At 42.9% G+C, this 24133-nt stretch overlaps 1 protein-coding gene and 1 long non-coding RNA gene across 2 annotated transcripts in view; one reads left to right on the top strand and one right to left on the bottom strand.

Moving 5' to 3' along the window:
• Positions 1–10564, bottom strand: part of LOC115644418 — a 19421-nt gene extending 8857 nt beyond the window's left edge. The window contains exons 1-2 of the long non-coding RNA XR_003998491.1: positions 9991–10564; positions 7116–7121 (exon numbers count right to left, since the gene is read on the bottom strand). This is a non-coding gene — a long non-coding RNA (uncharacterized LOC115644418). The remainder of the gene's footprint in view (positions 1–7115; positions 7122–9990) is intronic.
• Positions 1682–24133, top strand: RAB21 (RAB21, member RAS oncogene family). Its single transcript, XM_030548729.1, has 7 exons — positions 1682–2056; positions 15134–15193; positions 15450–15557; positions 16920–16983; positions 19554–19608; positions 20672–20760; positions 22063–24133. Exons 1-7 carry the CDS (start codon positions 1907–1909, stop codon positions 22200–22202), a joined length of 666 nt encoding a protein of 221 aa, XP_030404589.1. The 5' UTR covers positions 1682–1906; the 3' UTR covers positions 22203–24133.

Genomic DNA, 24133 nt, shown 5'->3' with positions numbered 1-24133 from the left:
TGAAGTGTCCAGCACACTCCAGAACAGCTCAGAGAAATAAGGTTCATTGTTCCTGTAAAGAGAGAAAAACACATTACTACTTATCAGCTCAGCAAGGATACATACATCCTTCCCCTTAAACACAGCACTGAGTTGGTTTATAGTAAATATAAATAATTGTATTAAAAAAGAGCATAGATTAAGTGAGTTCAAGTAAAAGGATTGAAGACAGAATTACAAGTAAAGCAAAACAAAATATGCTTCTAATGGCTAAGACTTAACCAGCTACAAGTTTTGCTTAAGATGGTTTCTCTCCCCAGCCATTCTTCTCCCCAGCCATGGCTGACTTTCCTTCAGTCGAACTTTCCACAAAAGTAGAAGGTGCTGGCTTCCCTTGTCTTCTTAGGAGAAAATATTTGCCTAGGCAGGTTTCTCACTTATATTCAGCTCGAGACTTCAACCCCCACCCCACACTTTTGGTTGAAGGCCTCACCTTTCTCAGCTTGCAAGAACTCTGGCCTTCTATGTCTATCTAGCAATGGATGCCAACAATGGTTTTTGTCCTTGCTTATTTGTTCCTTCCTGTGTGCTTTCCATCCTCTGTATGATTTAAATGTAAATGGCACTTCCATTGTTTCTGATTCCACTATGCTTGATTTACATAGGTGACAGGTAGGTAGCCATGACATTCCCTCCTGTCTGGGCCTACTGCAGAGTCTAATATCAATGAGTATTCATAATTCCTTACATAGTGTTAATACATACATCTCACAATGAGTGTAATCACCACTTTCTCACTAGCTTTCAGAAAAGACCTCACTCTGTACAATTTTGTAATACCACAATATTGTATGCAATCAGTTGCTTTAGCAGCTTATCATCTGAGGTTCAGCCTCCTGTCTTCATAGACCAGTACACCTTTGATATGGATCCTTCTGAAGAATAAAACCTAGACCAAGCATCTCTCTCCTGTTGGGCATAGACTCCTCGCTGTCTCTTCCCCCACTTGTCAGTGTGACCTTTGCCTCCACCCTTTGCTGGCCTGATGGGGCTGCGTGCTGCTTAGATGTAAAGTGAGGGAACACTTGCTTTGCACACCTGCTTTGCACACACTTTAGCCACACGTCCAGCATGGATTTCTAATCCCCAGTGCCCACCACGGCCCTACACCACTCACAAATACTAACGATCAGAGAGCTATTAGTTGGCCAACGCCATAGGACAGGACACCTTCCAGTGCCAGGCTGTTCCACTACCGTGGAGGGCACCCCCCCGCCAGGCCGGCTGAGGCTCCCTGCTGGATACCAGGCGGGCTGTGCCTTGCCCTGGGGCTGTCCCTGCTGTCACCCCGACCCCTCCAGACAACCCTTCCCAGCCTGAGCTCCCTGCTACAGGGGAAGGAGCCAGGCCGCCCCGGCCCAGCTGCTGCCCGCGTCTACAGACACGAGCCCTGGCCCGGGCCGGCGCTGACTATCGCCCCGGGGGCGCGGGCACAATAGTCTGAGGAGGTCACGGACACGGAGGGTCAGACTCCTCCCCTCCCCCTCCGGAATCTCATCTAGCCCCGCCCCTTGGGAAGCTCGCTAGGCCCCGCCCTCCCCCTCCCCCTCCCCCACCCCTCCTGGGGCTCTGGGCGGGGCCTCGGCACCCGCAGCTTCTGCCCCTCCCGTTGGCCGCCAAGATGTCGCGTGACCGAGCGGAGCGTGACGTAGGAGGAAGAAGACGCCATTAGAGGGAGCGGGGCCAGCGCCGTGACAAGTGCCCTGGTTCCATCCCGGGCTCTCCACGCGGCTTCCCCCCTCGGTCCCCGCATCCCCGGGCTCTCCACGCGGCGGCTCCCGGGCGGGCTCGGTGTCCGGCTGCGCCCTGCGGCCGCTGCGTCGCTGATGTGAGGCCGCGGCCCGGCGAGCGGGCGGGTTCGCTGCGGATGGCGGCGGCGGGTTCCGGCGCGGGGGGAGGCGGCCGGAGCTTCTCCTTCAAGGTGGTGCTGCTCGGGGAGGGCTGCGTGGGGAAAACCTCCCTGGTGCTGCGCTACTGCGAGAACAAGTTCAACGACAAGCACATCACCACCCTGCAGGTGCGGGGGGGACGGGCCCCGAGGCCGGGCGGGGGGCGGTGCCGGGGGGCCGAGGTGTGTGTCTGCCTGTGGATATAGGGAGGACAGTCTGGCTGTTGAGCTGTCTGCTCCCAGCGTACTTCTTATATGCCGCCCCTTTGGTGTCAGTCCACATCTGTGTCTCTGGTCTCGTCTCCGGGCTGAGTCCTGTTCAGATGGCTCTGTCACTTTCTGATACTGTCGTTGCTGCTGTTGTGAGGTCCAGCCTGGTACTATCATCTCCTTCCTTGGGTGAAGACTGGCATGCGTGTATTAATTATTTCTCCCTCTTCCTGCCTTCTTGATTGTTGGTGTTAAGTGGCTAGGCTTGTTCCTTTTTGGTTACTTCCCGGTTTAAGGGAGTTCAGTAGTTCCGTTTATACCTGAAATGGCAGGGGTTTGGGTGTAAATACTTATCTATCTTCTCTGATTTCCATGACCTGTTCAGGCTCTTAGCTTTCTGCATGTGGGCCTTTGTAAGCCTGGTATGGGGAAACATGATCTGAAAGTGTTAATTCCTGCTCACTAACCAGGCAACATGAGTGGCCTGATGACTAAGTGTTATGTGCAAATTCCAGCTTTAGTTGCTGTGGTTAATGTTCTGAGTGGTGAAAGTTAAGCTGCTAAGTATTGAGGAAAGCCAATATCTTCAAAGAAATTGTGAGTGCCTTCTGATTTTGTCTTTAGGTTTTTGAAAACCTCAGTGTAAACAAACATCAAGAATTTTGAGTACAACTTCTAATAAATATTACTGCTGAAATGTGCTAAATTCTCCAAACTTTCTACTTTAGCCTTTTTGCAATATGAGGACTAAGCCAGTTTTGGGTAACATCCCAATTATTGAAAGAGCCACTCCATGTAATTGTTCTTGACAGCTAAAATGTTCGAAAATAAATCCTGTCTAAATTATTGGCCCCAGATTTGCAACACCAAAATCCTGTAATTCACTGTAAATTTATTTGACCTGTATTGAAGTGCATGTACAAGCTTATGTATTGTGTATAAACTCTCAGGGCTTGTCTACATCACAAAGTTGCAGTGCTGGTGAGGGGGTTACAGCGCTGCAACTTAGGAGGTGTACACATCTGCAGGGCATCACCAGCGCTGCAACTCCCTGTTTGCAGCGCTGGCCGTACTCCCGTTTTGTCTCGGGTGTAGAGGATCCAGCGCTGGTGATCCAGCGCTGGTAATCAAGTGTAGGCACTTACCAGCACTTTTCTTGACCTCTGTGGAATAAGCAGGTATCCCAGCATACCTGAGGAAGCTCTGGTAATCAAGCTGGTCTCCTTCCCCGGTTTGCTCTCGCGTTCCCCGAACCCCGAGCAAGCAGGTCTCCTTCCCTGCGGTTTGCAGGGTGGTTCGGGGAACGCGAGAGCAAACCGCGGCGAAGCTGGTCTCCTTCCCTGGTTTGCTCTTGCGTTCCCCGAGCAAGCAGGTCTCCTTCCCTGCGGTTTGCAGAGTGGCTCGGGGAACGCGAGAGCAAACCGCGGCGAAGCTGGTCTCCTTCCCCGGTTTGCTCTCGTGTTCCCCAAACCCCTGTGCAAGCAGGTCTCCTTCCCTGCGGTTTGCAGGGGGGTTCGGGGAACGCGAGAGCAAACCGCGGCGAAGCTGGTCTCCTTCCCCGGTTTGCTCTTGCGTTCCCCGAACCCCCCTTGAAGCCGCCCAACAGCGCTGCACTATGGCCACATCTAACACCACTTGCAGCGCTGGTTGCTGTAAGTGTGGCCACTCTGCAGCGCTGGCCCTATACAGCTGTACTAATACAGCTGTAACAACCAGCGCTGCAAAATTTTAGATGTAGACATACCCTCAGACTTCTTGGGTGTGTCTACACACCAACTAGACACCTGTGGCTGGCCCATGCCAGCCAACTTGGGCTCACAGGGCGTGGGCTGCGGGGTTGGTTGGTGATGCCTTGACATCTAGGCTCTGGCTGGAACCTGAATTCTGGTACCCTCCAACCTCACAAGGTCTTAGAGCCTGTGCTGGAGCCCAAGCCTGGAAGTCTACACAGTAATGAAACAACCGTGCAAGCCTGAGTTGGTTGACCTACGCTAGCTGCGAGTGGCTAGTTGCTGTGCGGACATACCCTAAGAGTCTGGAACCACTTTTTAATTTGTCTTGTGTGTCCGACTGCTCTGTGAACCACAGTTCCAGATATACTGTTCCGGAGTGAGAACAAACTATTAGGGATGACAACATAGAGTAGAAATGCAAGCAAGTTGTGCATTATGTGTTTCAAGAAAAACTTAAATTTCTTTCTCAATCAGGTCTGAAGAAAATTTACACCTCTAAATATTTAGAGGTGTTTATGATATTACAGGAGTGGAGACCAGAATGGTAACTGTAAAGTGTTAAGTATTTAGGTATTTCCTTTATCATAAGGGCTTGAAGTATTTTTAAAGCCTTCATAACCGTGAAAATAGTCTGATCTTCTGTATTTTTTTTTTTTTCCTGGAGGACTTCCTGAGAGTCAAGTTGTGAGCTTGCTCACCTTAATTGAAGGTGCATGGCTTGGGGTTGATTCTTTAATGAACCTTTCTTCCCAAGCTTTTCAGCTCTAGAGAGGTGTTAATGAAGAGTTTGAACTGTGACTAAATACTCCTGTGCTTGCTGACAGCAGATGTCTGCAATGGAGTCAGTTGTAGCAGAACCATGATAGCATCACTTCAGATGTAATAAGGATAAAGTGTGTGACACTACTTTAGAACTAGCCCAATCCAGACCAGGACTGCTGGAGGGCAGGGGGTGCAAGTAGGGCAATTTGCCCCAGGTCCCGCAGAGGCCCCACGAGCCCTGGCCTGGTGGCGGTTCAGGTCTTTGTGGCACCAAAATACTGCCGAAGACCTGGACCGCCGCCAGATGGGTACAAGTACCGCAGCTACCTCGCTTTGCCCCAGGGCAGCCCTGATCCAGACTGTCTTGGAAAATCTGTGCCACGCCCCCCTCCTTCCCCCCCACCCCCCCCAAAATGTAGTTATACCAACCTAATCCCTGGTGTGGACAGTGTTATGTCAATGGGAGGACTTCTCTTGTCTGCATAGCTACGAACACTTGGGGAAGTGGTTTACCTATGCCAATGGGAGAAGCTCTCTCAGCAGCATTGGTAGGGTCTCCCCAAGCACTACAGCTGCCCCATGGTAGCACTGCAAATGTAAACAAGCCCTGTGCCTCTAGTTTTGCATTAATATCAGAACTTAGTTACCCACTAAAGGCTGTGACATTAAGACTATTAATAGTCTTGTCATCTGATGTGTATCAGTTTCAGCCAAGCATGTTAGTGTAATTTGTAGTTGGAAATTGAAATTCAGGCACTTCTTAAGGTTTAAAGTGAATTGAATCAATACTCTGTGGATATTGGGGAAACAGAATGAGGGAAGCTACAGGTCCATCACAATTCAATTTAAAAAAAAAGTGAATATTTTCCTCTGTGGATTTATTGCTTTTAAAGGAAACTTTTTTTACCTCCTGTAAACAATCTTTTTGGAGTAGGGACTTACTGGGGAGAATGCACTTCCTTTTCACATGAAAAGGGATGGCACTCTATCCTTAGTCCTTGGATATACAAAAATATCTTTATAGGGCTGTAACATCACTAGACTTAGCTGACTCACTTATAGGTTTTGATATTGTCATCTCTTAAACAGATGCTGTGTGCCACTTAAGACTAAATTAATTCTCTCTCTCCCCCCCCCCCACTCCCCCAGTGGGTTCCAGGACTAGCTGCTCCAAGAAGCAGTCATTAATAGTGAATCTTCTACTCTGTTTAGCCACAGTGGTGATTTTTGGTCCCCTTATATTTTTAATTTTGGGGTGTGTGTGTGTGTGTGTACATACACACACTTTAAAAAAAAAAAGACTCAAGTATTTCCATGCAGCTTGCAGGCATTTCCTTCTTGTGACTGTTCCTTTTAATTTCCATTTAACAAGCCTCCTCCTTTGTGTAGTTCCCTTTTTAAAGTTAAATTCTACTGTGATGGGCTTCTTTGATATTCTCCCCTGCCCCCAGGACATTAAGTTTAAGTTACATTATGATCACTGTTACTGAGTGATTCAGCTATAATAATCTCTTCAATCCAATCTCATGCAGCATTTAGGACTAAAATCAAGAATTGTCTCCTTGTGATTTCAGGCCTAGCTGCTCCAATAAGCAGTCATTAATGGTGTCAAGAAATTCTCTCTGCATCCTGTCCTCAGGTGGCATGTCCCCAACTATATAGGTTACTAAAATCCCAATTTACTGGGTTTTCTGTAGCTTCTCTGGTCTCCCTGAGCCTTTACTGACCTGGATGGTGACTGAGATTGTTCCTTCTACTACATGATTATTCAAGCATGGAATTTGTATCCCTAGAAATTTTAAGATAAAAAAATTCTATGAATCAAACTTGTACTATGACTCTACACTTTCACATTTACAACACTCTCCCCCCCGTGCAACCTACTCAGTCATTCCTATAACAGTGGGGGAAGCAGAACTGGGTCCATGTAGGCATGCAGTACAGGGATAGGAGCACAAGAGAAGCTGAGGGATGCTAGTCTGTGGAGGGAGGCATGGGAAACAGGAACAGAGCCCCTGCCATGTGGGAGAATAGAAAATGCTGGAATGGGAGGAGACAGAATGGAGACACAGAATCCCTGGCAGGAGGAAAATGGAGGGCATTGCAGAGCATCCTTGAACTAGAGGATGCAAGGGTGGCATGCAGGGAGTTTCTGGGGGAAAAATGGAGGGACATGAGCCCCTGGTATAGGCAACAAGTTTAGTCTTCAGAAAGCAGGAAGTGTGCGACCCCTTAGTTTAATCCACATGCTGACCATATATGGTAGTAAAATATACTTTAAAATAGGATACAGGAAAGCAACTATAATAAGAGAAGTAGTTTTGAAATGTGAACTGTTCACACAGTAAGTTTCAACACCAACTGACCCTGCAGCTCAGTGTTTTTAGAACTTAGGGGTCAATATGTTGGAAAGAGAGAAGAACCTCACTGCAGAGAGAGGATATATAGTAGGATTGACTGAAGGTAGAGGTACATTTCTGGACCTGACCCTTCAGCATCAGATGCAGAGATAGAATTTCTAGACACCATTAATGACTGCTTCTTGGAGCAGCTAGTCCTGGAACCCAGGGGGGTGGAGGGGAGAGAATTCTTAATTTAGTCTTAAGTGGCACACAGCATCTGTTTAAGAGATCTTTGTGGATAGTTCTCTGAAAACATCTGCTCAGTGTGCAGTAGCAGTCAAAGTTAACAATGGCTCCTAGGATTAGGAAAGAGGTAGATAAGACAGAAAATATCATGTCTGTATGCAAATCTATATGTCCACACCTTGATACTGTGCAGTTCTTTTTGACCCCTCTAAAAATACTGATAAATAAAATCAAATCTGTTGGAATTGGTAAAGATACAGAAAAGGGGAACACACGTGATTAGTAGTATAGAACAACTTCCATATGAGGAGAGATTTAAAAAGACTGGGATTGTTCATCTGAGAAAAGAGGCGACAGAGGATATGATGGAAATCTAAAAAATCCTGAATGGTGTGGAGAAAGTGAATAAGGAAGTGTTGTTTACTGCTTAACGTTACACACAAACCAAGGGGCACACAATGAAATTAATAGGCAGCTGGCTTAAAACATAAAGAAGTACTTGACCCAACACAATCAACCTGTGGAACTCATTGTGAAGGTCAAAATTATAACTGGGCTCAAAAAAATTACATAAATTCATGGAGGATAGCCATTGATGTGCCTGTTAGCCAAGATGGTCTGAGAGGCAACCCCACAGTCTGGGTGTCTCTAAACCTCTGACTGCTAGAAGCTGGGAGTGGACAACACATTAGAATCCTCAGTAAATTGCCCTCTTCTGTTCACTCTCTCAGAAGCATAGGGCACTGGTCACTGTCAGTCAGGATACTGGGTTAGGTGGACCATTGGTCTGATCATATTTGTCTGGCAGGGAAGGCTATATCTATACTGCAGAGCCTCTGCCCAATATAGGAACAACACCTCCCTGATATTATCTGTGCCAATAGAAACATTCATGCTGGCATAGCTTCATCTGCATCAGATATCTTATTGGCATAGTTACGTTGGTTTGAGGTGTGGGTTTTTTCAGACCTCTGACATAGGTATGCTGATATAAAATTTAAGTGTAGATGAGTCCTTCATTATTCAGCGTGTCAATATGTTAAATGTTGTTGGAAGGATAAGCAAGATGAGATAGGGATATTAATGGGTGCTGTCAAACAGTTTGTTTTTAAAGACAGTTGGAAAAGTGCTTGAAGCTGTGACTGCATGAAATAGATGGCAGGGCTCCATATGTCCTATTTTTTCCACTCGTCATTTTCTGATCTTTTCTGCTCCCACCCCCCCAATAGAGTTCTAGTCACTGATGCCTAGAACATTCTCTGAAACCTTATGAATTTTTTGAATGGTGCATCAGATCAGTTACCACATTAGACAACAAGGTGTCATAAGCTGAGCCGGTTATGACTTGACAGTGAAACTGGCAGAGACTTTAAGAATGTATTCTCATTTATCCTGAAACATATCAAGCAATGAAATGGTGTGGTTTAAATTGTGCTTAGGCAGAGTTTTTGTTAGTAACAAATCATGTTTATAGTCTAATTTAATTCAGTAAGGACTCAGTTCTGCATTATGGCTCCAGTCAGCAAGGTACCTAAGCATATGGGTAGTTCCCTCTGAAGTTGATGATGAGCCATGTGAAGGAGAGGGGATGAGCCAGGAAGCACTGTTGCTTTCTTTAAAAATTACCCTTTGCCATGGGATAAGAGGGGAGAAGCACCGTGCAATGTGGCTCTTGCTAAACTCTCTCTTGAAAAGATAGAGCCATTCTAGCATGCAGGAGGTTGGTGAGGCATTAGCCCTGTCCAGAAATGCCTTCAATGGGGCCAGCTAGCCCTGTTTGCAGAACTGGCTCCCTCCCTAGCATTGGAAGATGGGCTGTGCCCACTCTTTATGGATGGAGACAGGCTTCTTAAATTTTCCTTACCTAGTGCTTCCCAGACAAGGAATAAACCTAGTATGCCCAGTGGTCGGTGATGGGATGGAATCTGAGTTACTGCAGAGAATTCTTTTCTGAGTGCTGGCTGGTGAGTCTTGCCCACATGCTCAGGGTTTAGCTGATTGCCATATTTGGGGTCGGGAAGGAATTTTCCTCTGGGGGCAGATTGGCAGAGGCCCTGGAGGTTTTTCGCCTTCCTCTGCAGTGTGGGGCATGGGTCACTTGCTGATGGATTCTCTGCAGCTTGAGGTCTTCAAACCACAATTTGAAGACTTCAGTAACTCGGACATAGGTTAGGGGTTTGTTATAGAAGTGAATGGGTGGGGTTCTGTGGCCTGCTTTGTGCAGGAGGTCAGACTAGATGATCACACTGGTCCCTTCTGACCCTAAAGTATATGAGTCTAGTTCAGCTATTATAAATTCATCAGTATGAACTAACATATTGCAATACTCTTCCTGTAGCTAAAATCCTCAGACCTGTTTGATCTTTCAGTGCTACTGTATACACGGATTCACTCACTGCAGTGTAGTCTTTCTGTACTAGCAGAATTTAGCAAGATTTTTTTAAACTGTGAAAGGAATTTTTTTTTATTGGAAAACACAGGGAGAACTGATAGGCAAAACGTCCATTCTAGGTGAAACTTCCCCAGGACTCTGGCATTAGGATGCTGCTAGTACATGGGTATATGCTAATTCAGGCCTGCACAACTTGTAAAGCAGCAAGGGCCATATTACTCCAAAGAAAATAGCTGAGGGCCAACCCCCCCCAGCACTACCCAGCACCCCCAAAACACAACCTGCCCAGCACTACCCGCTCTGCAAAAACAACCCCCCAAGTGCCGCCCACCCCACAAAAACAAACCGTGCTTCCCCAGCACCATCCTGCCAAAACACCCCCCCTGCCACTCCATCCAAGCCCTCCTCTCATTCCTGATGACCCCCCGGGACTCTTGCCTCCATTCAACACCCCTGTTCCTTGCCCTCTGACCTGCCTGACCCGTATCCACCCCCATTCCCCCCTTACTGTGCTGCCTGGAGGTGGCTGGCGGCACTACAGCTGCACTGCTTGGCTGGAGCTGGGCCATGCCACTGCCCCGCAGTGCCTAGAGCACTGGGTCAGGCCAAGCTCACAGGCCCCCAGCTTCCCACAAATCAGCTGTTCATACGGGAAGCCTGGAAGGGCTGACAAGCAAGCAACAGCTTCATGCTTAGGCCTGTGGAGGTGGAGCGGAGATGAGCTGGAGCGGGGAGCAGTTTCCTTGCGCGCCCCCTCACAGGTTACTTGCTGTAGCACAGGCAGCTCTCCTCACATCCCTCTGCTCCATCTTCACCTCCCGGGGCCTGAGTGCGAAGCTGCCACACTGCTTCTCAGGCCTCCCAGGCTTCCTGCACGAACCGCTGATTCACGGGAAGCAGAGGAGGGTGAGAGAGAAGTGGGGCAGAGCATTCAGGGAGGAGGCAGAGTGGAGGTAAGCTGGGGCCAGCTGCTGGCTCACCTGCCCCCCCCCCACTACCCACCTGCTCACCTCATCAGCCCCCCTCCCTCACCTGCCACTTGCCTATTGAGTTCCCCCCCCCCCGGGCTGCACAGTGAGCCCATGCTGGCTGCATGTTGTGCAGGCCTGTACTAATTAGTCATGTCAGCCATATTTGATTTCATGTTAGCTCTTAAATAGTTTAATAATGCATGTCTATTGCTAAAGTGATAAGCACTGAAAATCTGAAAAAAAGCACTGAAGTGGTGGAAGTTGCTAATCTGCCACCTTGAGCTGAAGTGATAAACTATTGTCTGAAATAGTTTGTTTGTTTTTTTGGTCTTCAGGAATTTTCTCAAATCTAAACTACAGTAAATACAAAGAGGCATGGCACACAGAGTCCAGATGAAGAGGGGCAACACAGCTTTAAGTAAACTTTGCACCCTCCAGATTCTGGGTTCCTCTCAGGGCTGGAGCAGCCCTGATGTAATTTAAGTGGATTTGGGGGCTTGTCTAAGTTATGACCATGTCCCTAGATTGCCATATAGGTTGCAGCACTATCTGGAATTTCCAGTGCTGCACACAGTGACACCCTGCACCCAACATGCCCCTGGCGTTCCCCCTACATCAGGGCTTGAGAGAATCCTCTCCTAACTGGATCTGGGGATTTTAGAGCCTCTTTTATGCTGCTTAGACTCTTATCCAGCCCCTTTGTGCTGGAGCAGGGATGAGGCTCTTGCTCTTTAAGGGAATGATATTTAACACTTCAGTGTGCCCATAGATGGAAGACCGTTTCTTAACAATTGTAGGCGATTAATGAGTTAAGCATAACTGAACTTAGTGTAAATTTATAGGTTGAAGCATTCACTGGAGATCAAAGGCTCTTAATGCATAAAGAACTAAAGTCATAAGGTATCACAAGACTCAATATAACAGTATTTGTTGCAGTTTATTTCAGAGATGCTTGAGATTATTTGGCAATAACTTCTGCTCATCTCATGTTTTGGAAACCACACCCAAAAAATTGCCGTAGAAATAAAAAGTTGAAAGGAATGACTGGAAGTTAAAACTCATGACTTTCAGATTTAAACTAGTCTTAGTCCACGAAAGCTTTACCGAACATAAAACTACAAAAGGACTGAAATGAATAAGGATCTATTATTTTCCAAGTTACACTGCAGAATTCTCATAACTGCAGCTCTTAATGTTAAATGAAACAGAAGTGAAGTGACTTCTTGCAACTGGAAACCTAACAGATTAAAGTTGAGCTTCTTTCTTAAGAATCAAAGACTAAAATGCACTGGTGTATACATTCTAAGAACATACCCTTACACTGAATATACTAGCATATTTATAGTCACAAATGCTAGAAATGTTAAGTGACTAGGGGACATTGCTTGAGAAATTTACTTAAACACTGTTAACCAATAATGAAGCCTACCAACCAAGGGAGTTACCTCTGCTGCCTGACTCCTTATACTACATGGGTAAAGCAGTTGTGCATTGCATTGTAACTCTAGCATATTGTCTAATACATCATAAAAATATAACTTGAAGCCTGCTTTCACTTAGCTTCAGACTGGGGGAAAATCTTGTTATTGAGTAGCTAAGACTTTACGTTTGATCAAAGAAAATATTCCTGTCCCAATTTTTGGTTTATAGTCACAAGTAAATTATATGAAATATTTGCTCCTGTGACTGTCAACATTGCTGCTTGTCTGTTTCTTTTTCTTTTTCTTTTTCTTTTTTTTGGAATGTTTCAGGCTTTAACTTTAGCTTAGTTTCTGTCCCTAGCTTTGATGCAAACTTAAAATGCTATTTCTACCAGTCTGAGGTACGACAAGAACCAAGACTAATAAATTACTTCAAATTCAAAAGAATCTGAAGAATGTCCATCTGGTTTGAAATCTAAATGTTGGGTACCTTTACCTCCTCATAGTATCTAAAGTGATCTGGTAGATTCACAGTACGTATGGTTTCCAGATTATTTTATATGGCTGCAGTCTGGCGTTGTAGTATTTTAACCATGTGAATTGGTTGCTGTAGTCTGAATCTGGATTCTGTAGCTTTTCTATGAAAGAAGCTGCCACTGATGGGAGTTTCCTGTTTTCTTGCCCACAAACGTCTTTCTTCAAAGAGAAGGGCCAGTCTATTTCATGTGGGGAAAGTTGCAACACAGTATTTCTTTCTGCCAAACCTCAAAAACAGGGGTTCTCAAACGGGGGGTCAGGACCCTTCAGGGGCTCATGAGGTTATGTGAGGTGTTGCAAGCTGTCAGCCTCCACCCCAAACTCTGCTTTGCCTCCAGCACTTATAATGGTGTTATATAAAAAAAGTGTTTTTAATTTATTTATATGTGCACAGTCAACGTGTGGAACTGCTTGCCTAAGGAGGTTGTGAAGGCTAGGACTATAACAGGAATTTATCTAGTTCTTTTAAAACATGGTGGTTAAGTCCATGTTAGCTTGGGGTCCCTACTCTCTGTCAGTGTGTGGAGGTGGATGGCAGGAAAGAGATCACTTGATCATTGCCTGTTAGGTTCACTCCTTCTGGGGCACCTGGCATTGCCCACTGCTGGCAGACAGGATGGTGGGCTGGACAGACCCAGTATAGCCGTTCCTATGTAAGGCAGGGAGTCGCACTCAGGCATGCTATGTGAAAGGGGTAACCAGAACAAAGGTTTGAGAACCAGTGATCAAAAAGATCCCCCTCAAAGTAAGATTTCAGTCACTATGGTAGCTAAGGCCACTGTGCCACAACTTGTCATGCCTTGAGCTCTTAACTCTTTACATTGGCCTACATCTGTCCCAGGCTCAGTTGCCCTGGTATGTTCCAAATGGGGGGGGGGGGGGGCTAGTATTAATGGTAAAAAAAACAAAACAAAAAAACTTGACTTATGGTATAACTAACAGAGGGGTAGCTGTTAGTCTGGATCTGTAAAAAGCAACAGAGTCCTGTGGAACCTTTATAGACTAACAGACCTATTCGAGCATAAGCTTTCATGGGTGAATATTCACTTCATCAGACCCCTAGGATTCAGACCAAGGGAAACAGACAACTCTGAAGGCAAGGGTGTTCTCATGGAGGATCAGAAGTGGGCATGTGTCATAAACAGATAGTTAAGGGTTAATGTCTCCCTTACCTGTAAAGGGTTAACAAACAGGGACCCCAAACACCTGACCAGAAGACCAATCAGGAGACAAGATAGTTTAAAATCTCATGGGAGGGAAGCCTTTGTTTGTGGGTTTTGGGTTTGGTTTTGTTCTGAGTCCTGGACGGGGCTAGAGGTGTAACCAGGTTTCTGCCAATCTCCCTGCTACAGTCTCTTATCTGTTCAGAATTGTAAGTAGAAAAGGCGGTCATAGTCTTTTTTAATTTGTTTTCTTTTTCATTTGCATATGTGTACGTGCTAGAAGTAGCTTAAATTGTGTTTCTGCTGGAAAAATTTTTTCTATTGTTTATAAGTTGAAAGACCCTGTAACTTTTACCATGTAAAGTGCAGAGATAAACCTGTTACTTTTTTTTTTTTTTTTTTTTTTTTTTTACTAAAAGCTTTGCTTTAAGACCTATTTGAGTGTTTTCTCGTAGTTAAGGCTCAAAGAAGCTTGAGTCTGTATTGCCTGAGGGAGGGAATGGTAAAGTTCCTCTTTGTGTTAGATTCACGGAGTTGAATCGGGTGATCTCCTAGTGTTCCCAGGGTGGGAAGGAGCTGGGGAGGAAGGAGGGAGGGGGAAGGAAATGGTTTATCCCCCTTTGTTGTGAGACTCAGGGAATTTGGGTCTTGGGGTCCCCAGGGAAGGTTGGGGAGTGCCCCAAAACACTATATTTTTGGGTGGTGGCAGCCTATCAGATCTAAGCTGGTAATTAAGCTTAGGGAAATTCATGCTAATACCCATATTTTGGATGCTAAGGTCCAGAATTGGGAATTATATTATGACAGCATGGATGCCAAAGGATAATAGCTAGCTAATAGTCAAACTAATTAGGACTGATTAGTGTGTTTTTTTTGATGTAACTTGTTTAATGTTCAAATCTTTATCCATTGTTTATGGGTTAAGACCTAACTACTTGTTCTTATTAAACTAGATTTTATCATTAAATCTTACATAATTTGCTTGGGATGCTAGGTCATTTGTAACATAATGCAAAATTCCTGAATTTATCTTACCTGCCTTCACTCCAAACTGAATAAATGGCAGTTACTACTTAAATGCTGCCCAATGGTGAGGCAATATTGAGATGTTATAAAATTCTTCTAGACTTGCCTGGAGATACTCTGAAAGGCAAGCTGAAAGTGTGGTTTCTTGGAGCTAGGCTAATCCCCAGCCTTGGACAATATTATATGTTTGAGTCTATCACCTCCACACATCTTCTGATGGTTACCTTGGCTTGATTAATGGTGGTCTGAACAGATTTTTTTGCTTCAGGATTTTTTCCTTTTTAAAACCCAGAAGTACAAAAGTAATTCAAATATAAACAACTCTCTGGATTAGTCATAAATGTAAAAATTAACTGACTCTTGTCTCTAAACTGTTTCATACATATTTTAATGTCTGTTCTAGGCATCTTTTCTAACAAAGAAGCTAAACATTGGAGGAAAAAGAGTAAACCTTGCAATATGGGTACGTTTTATATCTGCCTCTTATCTATTCACTCTCCTTTTTATAAACTTCAGCTTTTCACTTTTAAAATGGAATTCAAGTCTGTTTAAAATACTAAGCACAAATAACATGAATACACATTTGAGATTCCGGCTGGATTCTTGCCAAGAACTAAGTTTACTTATTTCTAGTGTTACTCTTGTTCAATAGTTGGATTTCCTTGACTGTTGTCAGTTTTGTCTTAATGAACACTAACACAAATGTCTACCACATGCAGGATACAGCAGGTCAAGAAAGATTCCATGCACTGGGTCCAATTTACTACAGAGATTCTAATGGAGCTATTTTAGTATATGATATAACAGATGAAGATTCTTTTCAAAAGGTACTGTGACAAATTCATCCATCTCCTCAAAGTAAACAGGTTCAAAGCTTCCCTACAGTATGTGTGCAACTTCAAAGTTTCTATTTCATCAGTAACTAAATATACTTTCTAATTTAGATAATTACTGCCTTAACTTATTTACAAAAACTGCAGTACAGTCAATTTTTATAACTGATCAATTTGAAAGATCTAAATTTTTGTTTTTCTTTCTAATAGAAAATCTTCCAACTTTACCGAAACAGGAACTTTTTTCTTCCTCCTTCCCCCTCTTTGCTCCTGGTAAAACAGTTAAGATTAATGCTGTTATGACACTGTCACTAGAGTTTAACTGCTTATTTTCTGAAGTAATTAGGTCAGAACTACTCTACTACATAGTTACAATTACAGTGCTTAATGTGGTAGTGATGGAACAATAACATTAAGTACTATGTGCCTATTGCATAGGTCTCAATTATTTGAAATGTAACATGCCTTGCTTGTGGAATGCACTACTTTACCATAATTTTAAAGTTACTACACTATGTGCCCCTTGGTTACTAATATCTTGTAACAGTAAGTAGAGGTAAGGTTTTGGAGCTTCTATGTCTATATAGAGCTGCTTATATATTCCAGAGTTCAGTCCATAAATCTAAATGATCTACTTATTAGAATATTGGTAAGATTCTGAAGGATTTTCATTTTAATCAAGTTTTTTCCATCATGTATTCTGTCTAAAGAGAAACATGTGTCTTGTATTTGTTTGGGGTTTTTTGTATGTTTTCACTTCTGTATCATGGGATCTAATTTTTTTTACTTTCTTGCAGTTAACTTCCTCCCATCCTTCATTAACCATAATAAAATAGAAATTCATAAGCTTATACACTCCATTTAGTCTGTGTGGACAAAATATTTTCTATTGGTCCATCTCCCACCATACATGCAAAAGTAGTAATCTTTTCTGCTTCTGTTCCTCCCAAAACAGTCCTCCATTATGTTTAAATTGGATAAACAGAGCAGGCCCCAGTTCTTCTGGTAGAATACCATGCACACTAACCATCACTGATCCATCTATGTAGCAGTCAATACAGAATTCAGATTTGACCTAAAAGACAACCTCATGTGCATTTACATCACATATGTGATATGCAGCTTGCTCTTTGGGACTGGGATATCCGATGCTGGATTACCTTTAGTATAATTGAGGTGCATAGCTTCTCTGGATTCCAGATCACCTGCTCTGACTTCATCCTTTTTAGTCTATAAAGACACTTGCATAGATATCTGTCTTAGTCTTAAAGCTGTATAGTTGGATCCATGACCTTAAAGTGGTGATAACATGTATTCTCATTTTAAGAAACACCTAACTCTAATATTTGTATGCAGGTAAAAAACTGGGTCAAGGAATTAAGAAAAATGTTGGGAAACGAAATCTGTTTATGTATAGTTGGTAAGGCTATTATTTTTTTTTAAAGCAGTCTGTTTTGAATGGATGAGACTTGTTTGATTTATTGTAAATGTGCAATTTAAACATTGCCATGATTACTTGCTTTTGTGATAATGGAACAGTCTTACAGTACAGATCAGCTTCCTACCAAATGTGAACTCAACAGATACTGTATATTGATACCTAAACTCTTAAGTATATGCAAGATTTGGTGTGGAAAGATAAATTAACTTTAGCTTCCTCAGTATGTATTAAATGGACTTGGGTGTCACACACTGAGCATTGGTGCATAACATTTAGGCACTTAAAAGATTACAGGAACAACTCTGCAATTCAGAACCTTGAGTTAGGTGCCTAGGCTCCCTATAAATTGAATGAGGAGATGAGTGCCTTAGAAAGCAATCCACAAAGCTACCTCGCTAGGTGAGGAGCCACTTTAGCATCTCACATTGGCCAGCTTAAGAGAGGAGGTTGTTCTAAGCATTGCCCCTCTTGGAGATAGCAACCTAAGCTGAGGCCATTGGCAAGTACTTACCTCTACTTAATGATTGGTAAACCTGAACCTGTCTCTTGGGCCATGGCTACACTTACAGTTCTGCAGTGCTGGTAGTTACAGCTGTGTTCGTACAGCTGTGTAGGGCCAGCGCTGCAGTGTGGCCACACTGACAGCTGCCAGCGCTGTTGGGAGTGGTGCATTGTGGGCAGCTATTCCAGCATTCAAGTGGCTGCAACGTGCTTTTCAAAAGAGGGGGGTGGAGTGGAATGTGATAGGGAGCATGGGAGAGACAGAGATTGGATTTTTGGAGCTGACACTGTTCTCAGCTCCCTGCCTTGCAAGTTCTGAGGACTGGAAGACACACAGTGCCTACCTTCAATCATTTTAAAAGTTCTGACCCCTTCCCCCACCCCTCTCTCATTCACTAAATGCAAAATATGCACTCCTAAATAGCCGTCAGACCAGATAAGCATCTGCTCAACATGGACTTCCCCCTCCCCCTCTGCCGTGTGAGCGTGTTGTTTCTCTCTTCAAGCAAACAGCTATGAACATTCCAAAGTAATTCCCCTGCCTGCCTGCCTCTGCTTGCTCAGCAAACAGGAGCTGTTTGTTTTTTAAATAAGCAGTTTGGCTGAACTCTGAGCTCCCCCTTTCTTCCGGTTTGTTGTGGACAGGAATTCTGGGATACCTCCTTATACCCCAGAGGTCAATAAAAGCGCTGGTGGGGTCCACACTTGCTGACCAGCGCTGGAATCGCTACACCCGAGGCTCGACTGGGTGTACAGCCAGCACTGCAATCAGGGAGTTGCAGCGCTGGCCATGCTTTGCAAGTGTGGCCACATCCTACGTTGCAGCGCTGTAACCCCCTCACCAGCACTGCAACTCTCTAGTGTAGCCATGGCCTTGGAGTCATGTGGCTTAAGTACATCAGGTGTTTCTTGTGGGAATGAGTTAGGTGCCTGTCTAACCCACATAAAATGTCTGGAGGTGGTGGTGCTGCCTTAACTTTTTTCCTAGAGGTTAGAGCACTTGCCTAGCATGTGGGAGACCCCTGTTCAAATCCTCTCCCCCTCTGGCAGAGGGAGGGACTTTAATCTGGATCTCCCACTTCTGTGTGCTCTAACCACTAAGCTATGGGATTTTCAGATGTGGGGCTCCCCCATCTCTCCTGTTGGAGCATTCCATTGTGAATAAATTAAAGTGAGAATGGGAATGAATCTGTAGCCTGGTGGTTAGGATGCTTGTCTGAGAGGTGGGAGTCCCAGGGTTTAGTTCCCCTGTTCCATTTGCTTTCATTACTTATCCACAGTGGAACATCTTCAACAGACTCCATTCTTGTCTCCCAGTGACTGAGCTGTGAGCCACTCATGTGAGAGCACTCTCTCTCCTGAGAGGTTGGAGACCCCCCCCCCCTTCCCTGTTAGTATCTTATTGTCACTAAGCAGCTTCAATTACCCTCACTGAGTCTCATCTCTCAGATGAGTGCTATAACCACTGGGCTAAAAGTCAGAAGATGGGCACCCCCTCCTCTGGTGGTCACACTTTGAATGGACTGTGATCCAGCAGGCAGCTCTGAGCATGTCTCCTGGATCAGGCCCTGCATATGAGATGGGCAGGAAAATGATCTTCCTCAGTTCATGGACACTCTGGAGCTCAGGCTGGAGATGGGTATCTGGACACCTAGAGGAAAGCCAGTGTGCATGACCAAAGGCAGGAAAATAGACACTGGAAAAACTTTTTTACCCTGAAAACTTAAGTACTTAAACTTATTTGGTGCCTATAGGGTTTAGCAGGAGTTTTGTGGTTAACAGTGGAGCCTAAAATTGGGACTTAAAGGTGCTAGTGTACCTTTTTTGGATCCTATCCTAAGTATCTGGGTGAAAGGGGAAAATCTTTAAATACTGTTAACTCTTAACATGTAAAACCTTTTTAAGGAACAGCAGCTTGATGTTAGGTTATGTTTGAAGGTGGTCTTTGGAAAGTGATAGGAAGAAATCCATACTTTCTAGACTTTTTTTTCTTTAGTCTGTTCTGCACACACTGCAAAGATCTGAAGACTGGTCTCTCTCTCTGACAGGTAACAAAATAGACTTGGAAAAAGAGAGGCATGTTTCAGTTCAAGAAGCAGAAACGTAAGTTTTTTTTTTTTCCTCCTTGTTAAACTTTGACTAACTTTAAATTTAGTTAATCAATTCTGCTGTAACTAGTGCCTTCATCACAAGACCATTAAAAGCACTACTGCTTTTTTTAACAGTTGTAGCTAATTACTATAGCTTTTGTTTTATCAGCCAGAATTACTGCTATAGCTAACATTCCATCCATGTTCTACTCCATGTATGTATTCAAGGATTTTACAAAGCTTCAAAATTATACAGAGCACTCTTAAATTTGCAGTATATTCTGTAGTGAAGTTAGCTTCTGAAGCATTTTTAAAATAGTAGATGCTCCCTTTATTGCTTTCAGTGATGCTTCTGAATCTACACTATTCATAGAATCATAGGATTGGAAGGGACTTTGAGAGGTCATCTAGTTCAATCCCCTGCATGCATGGCAGGACTAAGTATTATCTAGACTATCCCTGACTAGGTGTTTGTATAATTTGCTCTTAAAAAAAATCTCCAATGATGATGAAGATTCTATAACCTCCCTAGGCAATTTATTCCAGTGCTTAACTACCATCCTGACAAGAAGAATTTTCTCATGTCCAGTCTAAACCACCCTTCCTGCAACTTAAGTCCACTGCTTCTTGTCCTATCCTCAAAGGTTAAGGAGAACAATTTTTCTTCCTTGTAACAACCTTTTTATGTAATTGAAAAGAACATAAGAATGGCCATACCAAGTCAGACCCTCTAGCCTGGTATCCTGTCTTCCAACAATGGCCGATGTCAGGTGCCTCAGGGGAAGTGATCAGGACAGGTAATCAAGTCCCCTGTCATCATTCCAAGCTTCTGTTATCTGTTTGCTAAAAGGTGGGCTTGGGTTGTTTGCACACAGTATACAGGAGTGGTATCAAATTGAAATAGCAAAGTTTTTTTTTTAATGTGGTAAATATACAAATCAAAGTACGGAGGATATTTGTCTTACAGAGAATATTATACACTTCAAAGTATGAAGGCTTGAAAGAATTTTTGATTTCTTTAACATTCCATGTGGTCTCATAAGTAAAATCTTTTTCTGTATTTGCACTATATACAGATATGCAGAATCAGTGGGAGCAAAACACTATCATACTTCAGCCAAACAAAACAAAGGAATTGAAGAACTCTTCCTTGACCTCTGTAAAAGTAGGTATTGCATTTGCTGTGGTGAGCTTACATTGGTACAAGTTGATGGAAAAAGCCCTCATCAGAATAAAGTCCTTTTAGATAATAGATTTGAAGACTGGGTTTCGCAGATACCTAATCTACTATAGTTTAATTTAGTAATTGATCAGTCTTATGAATCTTTTGATGCCAAACTTTCTATAGTTGAATGTCTTCAGTCTTTGAGCCAACATTCAAGCTGCTGCAGGATTGAAAAGACTAAGATTAGGTGCCAAGATGAGAATCAGGCACACTGCATACACTTGATATGTGCATATTATAGCATGATTAATGTTATCTTATGCACTGTACCTGTTGTAATTTTGAGACCTTCAACTGTGAACTCAATCCTCAATTGGTTAATAAAACAGGGGCTCTAGTGTCCAAAGTAAAAAATGAAAACCAAGTTTAAGGCTTGTTCAGGCTATTTGGAATATAGTGTTTCAAAGTGTATTTGTTCAAAATTTCATTCTTGTACTGCTGCACTCTGTCCAAGGTTTCTCCTTCACCCTATCTGAGCACTGGTTGGTTGAAAACAGGAAAGTACATAAACGCACTTTCCTCTTCCATTTTCCCTATGACTATTTTCTCCTTCTAATCCTCCATCCCCCAGAAACTTAGCTTCAGAATTCTTGATTTGATGTTCTCTCTTCACTTGCTGTCCAGAGTCAACTTGGAGTTTATTGCACAGATTTTAAACCACATTCCAAATGGTCTGGATTGGAATATAGGTGCCTTATTCCCTGCATCTATAAATTCTTTGAACACCTGTGTCTTAAACCTTCAAAGGAGCCAAATTAGGAAGGAAACGGATCTAGCATCATTCAGCTGTCTGCTGTTGCTTTCCTTTATTTGTAGAATTTTCAGCGATAATTGTTTTGTTCCTATGTACTAGCCCTAATGCAGTAGTTAATATGGTTGAGAGGTCATTTATTTAGGCCCAAATAGCCTTACTAACTCAACTACCAAGCACCCAAATGGTCCTGTTGAAGTCCAGTTAGAGCTGCTGAGTTTTCTGAATTTTTGGGATCTAAGTATGGATTAGGACTTTAAATGTAGCAACTTGTTTTAAAATGTTCATCTGTGGTATCAGCTGTGGATCACTTTAAATAAAAGTGGATTTTTTTTGGTATGTTGGAAAATTTCAGTTTGCTTGTGTTGCTAAATGTAATCATGTTAACAGCGCTGTGTGCATTGAGATTAAATAGCTTGTTGAATTCAGAGCCTCGAAATACCTTAAAATTGTAATGGAATGTCATTCTGATTTGAGTTCTTATTTTCCAGGAATGATAGAAACTGCTCAAGTAGATGAAAGAGCAAGAGGCAATGGTTCCAGCCAGTCAGGAACTGGAAGGCGGGGTGTACAAATTATTGATGATGAGCCACAAGCACAGAGCAGTGGAGGGTGCTGTTCTTCTGGATAACTGTATAAAACTGTGGATTATTGCCCCTCAACATGAAGACTGCCATATTTCATGTCATGCATTCTTTACCAGTGGAGTAATAGAATTAACAGTATTGAAAAATAATCACTTATAACACTGCAGAGACCTCAAGTGCTAAACTAGTGGAGTCTGAGACCAGAGAATTGGCATTTTCTACAGTGGTTATCAAAGCAATTACCAATGGCCTTTTTACATATTTTTCTTTAATGAGGAATAATATGCATGTAGAAAAGACCTACTTAAAGGCTTCATTTATATTCTTTTAAATCAGATCATTATTTAATAACTTATATACATTGTTGGAATGGTATACATTTTTGCAGCTGTTTGTATTTTGTGGTAGATTCAACTGTATCACTTCTAAACTGCAAACTTTTTTTTTAAATTAGCAGATAACTGAACTACTATTTTTGCAGGGCTTACACAAGTCCATAACTGTCAACTACTTTGATATACTGTGTATTCATTCTGTATGCTAAGCTGGTAAAATACATTGTAAATTACATATTAAATATTTTATCTGCTTTTACAAGTGCAGGTGCAGAAATACATACATCATCCTTGTCAGTGATTGTCAAGTGAATAACAATGGGTGAAAAGATGCAGGTTTTTCATTTGTACTTTGTCAGACTGCTTGTTTCTTCACCTGCTCTTCCTGCAGACTCCTAACAGGTGTTTTTTTGGTGTATTCAGTTACACAGAGCTCTTTAAGTCTCTTCCTGGCAAGTAGCAATATGCTACAGAGCACCTCTAGTGACAGGGTGGGAGTGCTTCCTTAAACTTCAGTTAACCCAGAGGGACTTGAGTCCCAGGTGAACAGTGGGGCACACTGCCATCTCAAGTCTGCAATTGTTTCATCCTCTTCTAGTCTCCAAGGAAGCTTAATCTTAAATAAATTTAGCCCTTGTCCATCTGGTAGCCACTAAACAATGTTTGTGAAAAGTTGTATTAGTATCCTTGCCTCCTAAGACAGCATTTTAAACTTTAATGAGCATTAGTTGTTCATACTACAAAGCTGGAGTGAACAAGTAAATGAAATTTAACTTTTTCTTGAATTACTTTTGAGTTTGAGTGGTTTGACTAGAAATGTAAGATGTAAAAACTTACAAGATGCAGTGTAACTATAGGAACACTAGAAAGGACTAAATTATATTCATGCTTTGCTGCTTTTGTAAAGCTTGGTGAAGCCTACTTTAAGGTTTTGGGCAGACATTTTTTGAAAATATTAAAGTGTGTTTAAAAATTATCTGCAGCAGGAACACATGGTGGCAATTAAAACTTAAACTGTTGTGCTCTGACTTTTTTTTTTTTACATGATTTGTCATGTTTGGAAAAACAGTAAAAGTGTTGTCTGACAAAATAGAATATTCTTTGGCTTTCCTTTTTCTGAAGGGCAGAATCAGGATTACTTAAGCAATTGCAAATATACTGAAAGCTGTGGGAAGTCTATTATACAGTATATGTGGTGGCAAATCCATTTGTACTACAACAAGAACATGCTGAATATCCTCAGTGTATTCCTTTTTTTTTTTTTTTTTTCCCCCCTGCCTCAAAATGATAGAATTTTAGCTTAAGTACTTCATGGTAAAAAAAAAAAAAACAGCAGGAATCTACATTTCTGCAATCCAGTCTTGGCAACCTTGGGCTTAAACCTGACAGATACATCCAATTAAGTAACTTTTCAAACATTGTGTAAATGGCTTATACAACTTAACTGGCAAGAAAACACAGCATGCTATTGCTTGGCCTCTGTAAATAACTGTGGAAAATATTAATGAAAAGTCTAATCACAAGACTCAAATATTCTGTTAAGACCATGTAAACTAGCTGCAATGCAGAACTATTACTGTGTTGAAATGTACATAATTCTATATCAGCAACTCAAAATACTGAGTTACCTCTTGATACCA

Source organism: Gopherus evgoodei, chromosome 1, assembly GCF_007399415.2.
Source record: "Gopherus evgoodei ecotype Sinaloan lineage chromosome 1, rGopEvg1_v1.p, whole genome shotgun sequence".
Taxonomy (NCBI): Eukaryota; Metazoa; Chordata; order Testudines; family Testudinidae; genus Gopherus; species Gopherus evgoodei.
The sequence above is the reverse complement of the archived record's forward strand: the minus strand, read 5'-3'. Positions and strand labels throughout refer to the sequence as shown.